Below are 10000 nucleotides of genomic sequence, written 5' to 3'. Positions count from 1 at the left end.
GGGAAGAGTGGGATTGAAGAGAGTGTGGGAGTTTATTCCAAAGGCAGGAAAAAAGAGGAATGAAAGAGTGAAGGTGAGCAGTGATTCTTGATTTTGGTAGTTTTACCAGAATGTGGTTGCTAGCGGACCTTGAGCGCTCTGCGGAAATATTGGGGGGACATATCTCAGACAGAGCGGGGGGGGGGAGGGGGGCAAGGCTGGAGAGGAGATGGTAGAAGACAGAAAGACCACCGACCTGTCTGAGGTGAGAGAGTGAGACCAAAAGACTCACCCTCATCATGGGAGATACCAATGATCCTAAATGCCTTGGTTTCTACAACGTGAAGCCGAGAAAGGTGAGAGGTGGAAGCAGCAGCCCAGAGGAGAGAGCAGTACTCCATCAGGATGTGGACGAAAGCTTTGTATGTGGTCAGGAGTTCAGTTGGGCCGAGGAAGGACTTTGTACGACGGAGGATTCCCAGTCGGTGACTGGCTTTGGGGGCCATTTTGGAAATGTGGTTTCCCAGGAAAGACCATGGCAGATCGTGAGACCCAGAAACTTGAAAGAAAAGACTTCTTCCAGAGGATTATTGAGAAAGTAGATGGGGGGGGGGGGGAGTCTTTTCTGAGAGACATCGTGAGAGTGAGATTTGTCAGGGTTGAAAGACATGTTCCATGTGTTGGACCAGTTTGTGATTTTATCCAGATCTGCAGAGAGTGAAGAGGCTGCTGCTTGCCAATCTGAGGGATGACAGATCGTACGATTGAGGGTGGATTCATCAGCAAAGAGATATAGAGGATTTTCCAGAGAGTCAGTGAGATCATTGATGAAAACCAGAAAAAGAACACTGCCCAGAACACTGCCTTGAGGAACTCCAGCCTGGACAAAAAGAGGGGATGAGAGAACTCAATTAAAGGCCACACATTGGCTGCGACAGGAGAGGAAGTCTGCGAGCCATGAGTTGAGATGTCCTTGGATACCATAGGAAGAGAGTTTGGTGAGCAGGGCGGGGTGCCAGAGCATATCGAAAGCACGCAATATGTCTCGGGAGATGGCTCTGATATCATGTCTGGTATTGATCTCCAGTCATTGTTGGGAGAGCAGAAGCAGCATTTCCAGAGTAGAGTGACCTGGTCTGAATCCAAATTGATTGGAAATCAAGCCATTGGAGAAGAGGAAGGATTTAATGTCTGAAGTGATGATGGATTCCATAACCTTGCTGATGATTGGTGGAAGGCTGATTGGTTTGGAGTTGCAAGGATCTGTTTTTGCACCTTTTTGTGCAGGGTGGGAATGTTTGTTGATTTCCAAGCAGATTGCAGATGACCTTGAGCAAATGAGAGGATGAATAGAACAGAGAGAGGGTGAGCAAGAGCAGCTGAGCAGGTTTTTTTGAACACGTGGGCTGACGCCGTCTGGACCGGTTGCAGAATCTGAGTCGAGGTTTGACAGCAAGCTCTCCATCTTGTCAGGAGAAAAGGACACAGAGTCCAGGAACATATGGGTGTGACTGGGTAAGGTGGGTTTGGGACACAAGATTTCGATGCAAATAAGTTTAGGCATTCAGCCTTTTCATGTAGTGTCAGCTGTGTGGCCATTTGAGGTAAGGGAGGGGATTGAGGGGGAACATACACCAAAAACAGACTTAACTAGACACCACCAGGATTTGGAGGAGGGAGACAGATTTGAGAGTTCAGACTTGAGATTAGAAAGATGTTTTTTCTGGCTCTCCTGAGGGTAGACACACACTTGTTATGAGCTTTGTGGAATGAACTGAGATTGCCTTCAGTTGGATTAGCCTTCCATGAGGCAAAGGCAAGTTGTTTCAGGACAACTGCCTCACCACAAGCTTCAGTGTACCATGGGTGTGAGGAAGGGTACGACAACTGAAGACGAGATGGGATAAATCTGTGCATGAGGGAGAGCAAGTTTCAATGAAAGAATTCCCAGGACAAGTTGATGTTGGACAGAGTGGAGATGGGAGACCAGTTTAAAAGTTTGATGGCTGCTTGAAGACCCTCTCAGTCGGCCTGAATGAAATGACAGACTCGACAGCGCTGAGGTGGTTCTCCAATAGCAGCCAGAGGGATGTCTACTTTGACAAGCACTTGTTCAGAAGAACCGATTGGAGCGGAGGAAGAACAGCAGATATTTTCAGGGAGATTTGTCAAAATCAGATCCAGAAGAGATGGAACACCATTTGTTGAGATCCGGGTTGGGAAGTTGACAGATTGAGTCAGTCCAGATGAGTCACAGAAGTCTTTTGCTGAAGTGCCATGGCAGGTGAGAGAGTTACCCACACCTCGCCAAATGGCATGATGACAGTTGAAGTCACCACAAAGGAGAAAGAGAGAGTTGGGATGAGTGGATAGAAGTTGGTCCATGTTTTCCGATAGCGAGATGTAAATGGAGTCATCACTGTTTGGTGGACGGTACAACACACATATAAGCATGAGGTGGTCGTGGAGGGGAAGCCGTAGCTAGAGGTATTCCTTGGGGTGTGGGGGAAAGAGGGCAGTGCATGGTGAGTGAAGAATCGAGTCTTTGATAAAGAGAGCACTTCCGCCGCCAGGACGAGGCTCAGGTCTGTTATACCGGAGGAGGGAGTAACCAGGGAGGGATACGAGGGAGTCGGAGACGTCTTGAAGAGACATCTGTTAAGCAGATTAAGTCTGGTTTATCAGTAGCAACCTGTGTGGAACTGTTAAGGAAGGGGGAGGGGAGGAGGGTTTGGGTGCGGGGGGGGTTGGAGAGTAGGAAGAGGGAGGAGGGGGCAGGAAAGGAGAGTTATTGAAAGAATGTGGGGGATTTCAGAAGAGCTTGGGGAGAGGGTCGGATGAGGAGGAGAAAAGGCTCAGTGGTGATGGGTTGAGGTACCGTGGGGAGTAATAAGAGAGGGGGCACAGGGCAGTTGAGAATTGGAGGAGGTGGATTCCCAGCCGTTCAGCCGGGTGCTTTTCACCGCCTGCTATTTCTCATACTTGCCCGATTGTGTGTGTGTGTGTGTGTGTGTGTGTGTGTGTGTGTGTGTGTGTGTGTGTGTGTGTGTGTGTGTGTGTGTGTGTGTGTGTGTGTGTGTGTCCCCCAAAGCTCGAGGTTAATTTCTTTGTTTAATAAGTAATGTGCTTTATTTATTTTCTTCGTGTCTTGTGTGATTCTGTGCTTTGTGTATTGTGCTTTATTAAATTATTATTTATTTATTAAATTGTGTGTGTGTGTGTGTGTGTGTGTGTGTGTGTGTGTGTGTGTGTGTGTGTGTGTGTGTGTGTGTGTGTGTGTGTGTGTGTGTGTGTGTTTTGAGTTCCCACCATTTTTACCGTGCCAATGATTGGGTTTAATTGGGATACCTGGAGGATTAAGTTTGTGATTATCGTGTTTCACAACAAACATGTTAGAACATGCACAGAATACAGATGATGTCATCTCGAGCAAGCATCAGTTCATCCAAATTAACCCCGTAAGCCTGCTATCCATGGGATATTAGTTTCCTTCCCACCTTTAATCTCTTGCGGTTTTAGGTGGGGGCTGTTGACAGGGCAATATTATGGAGAAATTGCAAGTAATAATATAAGTATTATGCTGTTCATATACTGTGAAATGCATATAATATTTCATAATTGTATTCTATATATCGTATGTCATTTATTGGAATTTAAGTATACATTGCAAATTCCTGCTTTTAAGGCAGTCCACAAGACATCATCACCTCATAATCTGTCTTCCTGGATTTCTGAGAAAATGAGCCTCAAGGAGAAAAGGAAAGGCAAAAGGAAGAATTAATTTATCTTCATGACACCCTTTTATTCCAGTTGTGCGTACTGACAACCTGAAGGGACGGCGGGGACGCCTTCCATCAAAACCACGCAGTCCGGCCGAACCAGAACTGACTTCACCACCTGTTTCGTTACTCACAGCAATTGTGCGGGCAAACGTTGATACCAGTCCCAGCTCCTCCAGCCTCGATTACTCCCGGGTAATTCCTGTCATCTCTGCTGTAATCAATCACGATGACCTCTCATTCTGGAAGTCTCTTCCTTCTGATTCTATGGTCTTTCAATTGTTTTACTTAAAATTTCCACTCTTTTCTAATCGTCTGCCTAATCGTCTTGGTTTTGTCTTCTCACCTCTTGGTGTACATTGCTAGGCCACTTAAATAAAACCTGTACACGATACTGTATTTACATCTGCTTGTATCTTCGACGGCATTTCAAATTTGACCTCAACTTTACATTTGTTGACAAATAACCTCGCATGTGTTAATGTGTATTACAAAAAAAAAGAGACATTGCTTTTCATCATATTGTCCAGCTATGTACACTTCTGATCAGTCAAAATGAGATCCCCAGCCTGCTTCGCAGTTTGTGTCGTCGATGTAGATACAGGTGGCCAGTCGTGCAGGAAGTGGTCCGTTCTGTGTACATTCATCTCGATCTTTAAATGATTTTCACCAGTCTAATGTGAACGTCCTTAAATGATCGGTTCCTCTTTGTGATCACATTTGCCCTCATCTTGTTTTTCAACACATGCATTCATCAGGAAGCACATGAATATGGGTTTTGGTTACCAACACTCAAAGTTTCAATTCCCCGCCAAACGATACATCTACATATTCACATGAAGCTGCTTTAAATAAACGAGTAAAGGTCAAATTTGAACTCTGAGTGTAAGCAATTTGTGAAATAATTAGTCACCCTTTGCCTAATCACAGCTTTCGCACCCTCTGATGGTGTCTCGAGATTTTATAATCGTTGCTGTTTCACACGCAAATGTTATTTTGAAAGAGGAAACATTATTATAAATAATAATCATCGCCATACTGTGCAGCCAATCATCTGTGGATTTCAAAAGGCCCGATGTATTGTTCGACAGGAATTTTTTTTAATCAAAAGGCCTGATGTGTTATTTCAATTTTCCCCTTCATTTTCCCCTTCATTTTCCTTGTCCACCCCGTGCGTCCTGCCCCACCCCACATTCTTCCCCACATCCCTTAGTTGTCCAAGTCTTTCTTAATTTTGTCTCTCAACCCTCCTGTTGGAGTTTCCCCTTTTCTTTCTGATGTCACTTTTTGTCTGTTGCGTCCTGATCCATTCAGTGTTCTCGCTCTTCCATGAGCCTTGACCGTGTATACAAAACTGAATGTTGTTTAATATTATACCAACTAATTTGATGGGTCCATTGTTACATTAAGGGCACATGCACATCTTGGTTGATTGAACTTTATCTGCGATGATACTTTAATAAACTTGTTTAACCTCTTCTTGGAAGAAATTTTCCATTAATTTTCCTATTGTTTTTCTTCTTCTTGCATATGGCAGCTTGGCTGCCGGGAAGCTATCATTTTGTTGGGGCATGACTATGCCTGCTGCTGATGCTGTGCCCCTATACCAGTACATTGGTGCTCATTTTGCCGACCTTGGAAGGATGACAAGCTGAGTCAACCCCACCTGGTTTAAATTCAGCGGCCAACAGGGTTCGACCCCAGGACCCTAAGATCCCAAGCTAGCCACCCTAACCACGAAGCCAACACCAGGCTTGCTTCCAATTGTTGATACACTCTGTTGGTGGGATCCTTGGAAATCAAACAACATGACTGTGAATGTAAACGTGATATCAGCACAATAAGTACACATTATTCTGTTTGACTTTTGCTTTTCCCCGTCTCCCCCCTTCCCTCACCTCGCACCCTCGCCCTCACTGCCCAGTAGACTGTAATTGTGCTGCCTCAAAAGTTCTGTTGGGATTCGATGTCATGTTACATGAACTTCCCATAAAAAAATAAATTTAACACAGACTTCAAAAATTGAGAATTTTATCTGATGATTACACAAAAAAACAAAGAACCATTAAGCAGAAATGCAACTTAAATTTCCCAGTAGTTTCCACGGAATACTGGAAGCCACAAGTTGCCTTGGCAGGTCTTTCATTGGCTGTGAAACGTCGAATGCAAATCGTTGCTTCAATGGTGATGGCCTGGCTGTGAAGACATGAGTGGTACCCCGGAGGGCATGAGTTCAAATCCAGCTGACGGCAGTAGTAGTAAGGATTTTGGATTGTCATCTTCTGAACGCTGAGCTGAACGCTCAGATACCTGCTTGGTCAGGCTCACAAGTGGTGCTGGTTCACACCTTGTAGTTGAGTTTTAAATGCAATCAGGGAATTTTAAAATGGGTATTGAAACTCTCCCTTTGAAAAGCCAGGGCCACCCACATCTCCATCACTGAAGGGGAAAATGACAAAGCTACCGTGACTTGACCCTGCAATGCGACAAACCCTCCCCTTCTGATTTCGTCACGATTTCTAACCCTTGTTCAACTTGCACTGCACTCCTGTTTAGTAACATAAAAAGGAGTCAGGGAGTTATTAGCACAGTCAACTCTTACATTCGTTGCTGTTTGCGGTTCTTATTTTGTGCATAGTTTCAGCCAGAAGACGAGACGCTCAGCGTCAAGAAGGCCGATACACAAGACGTGCGTGAGTTCTTCGAGCTTCTCGTCAGCTGTATGGAAGTGATACGTAGTTGGGCTGAACGGCTTCCTGGTCTCCAGGATTTGCCCAGGAAGGACCGTGACCTGCTCCTCGATTCGGCTCTTCTTGAACTGTTTGTGCTCCGCCTCGCCTACTTGTGAGTTCTTACCTGGAAAGCCATCATTACAAGTGGCATACACCTTATAATATTTTATGAATCCATATTTTAATTCATAATTTTTAGCTCATCTGGAATTGGAATTCCAGATAAGGTATTGTCATTATACACCATCCGTCCGTCTACTATTTTGACTCCTCTGGCCAAATCGCTGGGCCAATCCGGCTGAAATTTGGCAGCAAGGTTCCATTCATGATTGGTAGCGGGATTGCAAAGCTTTTTCCGGTCGTGTGACTTTAAGTAGGTGAAAATGGCGGACTTAGTAAATTCCTTCAAAAAACTTATTCTCCAGACCCACCAGTCAGAATGCTACCAAATTTGGGTTACAACATTTGGACAGGGTCCTGATGTTAAATTGCGGAGGTCATGCCGATCACATGACCGGAAGTGTGTCAAAATGGCGGTCACATAAATTCCTTCAAAAATCTTCTTCTCCAGCCCTACCAGTCAGAATGCTACCAAATTTGGGTTGCAGCATTAGGCCAGGGCCCAGATAAGCTACAAGTCCAGTGGTCCTATTTTTTATATTCACTTGCAAACATTGTCATTAATTTTATTGTGTCTATGCCTAAGGTATACGCTATCTATCCCAGAATGAGCCTCTGAGAAGTAAACTAGGCTATCCCACATCCAGGCCTAAATTGGGCTAAGTGCACAAAAGTTATCTTTCAAGGTTAGTACAGGGCTGGCAAGATAGCACAGATGAATGCACACTCACCTCTGAGCTGTCTAGCCTGGGTTTGAAACTCAACCCAGCTATAAACTGTCCTCCTGGTGTTTCACAGGCAAGGCGAAACATCTATGTGTGTGCTGTCCCTCGGATGGACGTTAAACTGCCGACATTAGTTGGTGGACGTTAAAGATCCCATGCTGACTTTGTGAAGAGTAGGCGAGCTATCACCAGCAAGCTGAACAAATAACAAATTTCTGCCATGACTGACTGCTGGGAAGGCAATGGAAAACCACCCACCATAACCTGTGGCCTTGTGCCAATAAACTGTTTCGGCGTCATCGACGCTCTGTAAAGAATATGGTACATTGGTTGATTGATCTTCAAATTTATCATACACCTCTCATGTTCATGTTGCTTTCACGACGGAAAATTTTAAAAGAATGTGTGACTGCACAACACATGCAAATATTACACTAGGTGGTGTGCCATTGCCTTCCCAGCAGCAGTCAGGGAAGTAATTTGGGAACTTGGCATAGGTATTAAAGCCTTTCTCAAAGGCACCAGTCACCGAGGAGTCTTTAATGTCCACAAGTGAGTGCTAGTAGGAGGGACAGCCAGCTTCAGATCCCCTCGGTGGAGGATCCATCCATCCATTGGGACCATACTCTGTGCAGAGTGTTGGTGCTGCCTAAGCAGTCTCCTTGGCTATTGGGCACAATCTTGGACGGGTCGCCACTCCGACACAGGATACCAGCATGCTGGCACTCATTTTGCCGACCTCGGAAGGATGACAGGTCGAGTTAACCCCACCTGGTATTAATTCAACAGCTGAGCGGGATTGGAACTCGGGACGCAAGGATCCCAAGCCCATCGCCCTAACCATTAAGGCAACACCTGGCATGGTGGAGGATAATACCACAGAGAAGGCGTTTTAAGCCCGATTAACGATAACCTATGAGTCGATGCTAGTTAGTAATAATAAAGTGTGTGTGCACGAATGTTTGCATGTGTGCAAGTTGGCCTTGTATGTCACCTTTTGTGGGACAAAAGGCAGGAAAGTAATTAACATTGGTTTATGCAACAATCTCTTTCCTGTGGTTCACTATTCATGCAGTCAGTCACATGATGCTGTTTCAATGGCTATAGACCAATGTGGGTGTTAAAATGAGGCAAGGTGATTAACCTTATGTTGAACCCATACGGAGAATGTGAAGCTTGGCATGATGTGGAACAATGGGCGACTCTCTCCAAAAGAGTAGTCCATTGTTTTGTAATGTTCTCCATGAGCTCTTTCATTTTCACAATGGAGTGCAAGCAGAGAAGACGTACAACTTCACGATTCTCTAAAAAATGGCATACAGTACTGCATGATGCTATGCATGCTTAATGATGTCCACCGCACCAGATGGAAGTTTTTTTGTTGGATCTGATTCCATCGGAAACTAGAACGGCACTTGATAGAGCACATACTGTACCTCCACCAGGCTGAACAGTTTACGTTTTGTATCCCACTGACAGGTCGGTGCTGTCTCCAGATCTTAACCAAAATCTAATCGACTCGTTCTTGTTACCTAACCAAGTCATTCACCTAGTTTGTCATAACCCGTCCACAACTTTTTGAAATATCATGCTATGTATCGTTTTTAGCAGCCATCTTTTAATGGTGAAGAATCACTTGAAGATTAAAAAATTCTCAAACCCGGATTCAGCTCCGAATCTTCACCAAAGTCTCACCATTTCGTCCTTGTCGCACAACCAACCTGTCCTTCAAGTTTCGTCAGAATCGATGCATAACTTTTTGAGATATCCTGCTCACAAAGACACAGACAGGGGTGAAAACATAACATCCGTCCACCTTCGGTAGCGGAGGTTATAATGTGTCGCACGCAACCCTCTAACAATGTCCATCCGTCTCATGGTGTCAATGGCATGGGACCCGTCTTACAGATTCACAGGATAACTCGCGTGCGGTGAGTGTGCTCACCTTCAAGTCGTTTAATCCGGGACAAATGTTTGGTGGAATCGGATCTGACTATAAACTCGTTCTGGTCCTTTGCAAACAGGCCATTGCATAATAGAGTACACTATCATTCAGAGTCCATGATTATCTGTTCCTCAAGAATTGTTTCATTGGGTATTATTAAAGTTGTCTCTCAGTAATCTGCATTTCCTGTTACAGGTCCAATCCAGTGGAAGAAAAGCTGGTGTTCTGCAATGGCGTTGTCCTGCACCGCTCACAATGCATGCGCACTTTTGGAGAGTGGATCAACTCCATCATTGAGTTCTCCTGGAGTCTCCAGAGCCTAAAGATGGACGTTTCGACATTCTCTTGCCTGTGTGCTGTTGTTATGGTTTCAGGTCCGTTTTAAACAAAGGCTCACATACTCATGAATTTATAGTTTGATTCCTTTTACTGTGTTATTTTGCACCATCTGTTTATTGTATGCATGAGGAGGCTTTCGGGCCCGAGTGTAGAAGGTTGAAAAACGAGTGGGGGTGGGGTGGAAGTTTCTGCGATATTTCCGTTTCTAAATGGCCCCTTTGTATGTACGGTCTCCACGATCAAAATCGAAAATTAAATGCTGAAGATATTAAAATAAATGTTCCCTGTGCAGACCGTTTTGGATTATTGGAGGGCCACAAGGTTGAGGAACTGCAGAACCAGGTCGTTTCTTGCCTGCGCGAACATCTTGAACTCAACACG

The 10000-nt window shown here is 44.9% G+C and overlaps 1 protein-coding gene across 3 annotated transcripts in view; it reads left to right on the top strand.

The window, feature by feature from the left end:
• The window catches only part of LOC147013790 (nuclear receptor subfamily 4 group A member 2-like), a 41864-nt gene that overhangs the window by 29547 nt on the left and 2317 nt on the right, over nucleotides 1-10000 (top strand). For all 3 annotated transcript variants that reach the window (XM_085851015.1, XM_085851016.1, XM_085851014.1), the window contains exons 4-7: nucleotides 3790-3953; nucleotides 6397-6602; nucleotides 9476-9654; nucleotides 9912-10000. The exon at nucleotides 9912-10000 is cut by the window's right edge and continues 2317 nt beyond it. In XM_085851015.1, the coding sequence (XP_085707141.1) occupies nucleotides 3790-3953; nucleotides 6397-6602; nucleotides 9476-9654; nucleotides 9912-10000 (638 nt within the window). The remainder of the gene's footprint in view (nucleotides 1-3789; nucleotides 3954-6396; nucleotides 6603-9475; nucleotides 9655-9911) is intronic.

Source organism: Eptatretus burgeri, chromosome 13, assembly GCF_056783735.1.
Source record: "Eptatretus burgeri isolate ZD-2024b chromosome 13, Ebu_testis_v1, whole genome shotgun sequence".
In the NCBI taxonomy this organism is placed as follows: domain Eukaryota; kingdom Metazoa; phylum Chordata; class Myxini; order Myxiniformes; family Myxinidae; genus Eptatretus; species Eptatretus burgeri.
This window is presented reverse-complemented; position numbering and strand designations above follow the sequence as displayed.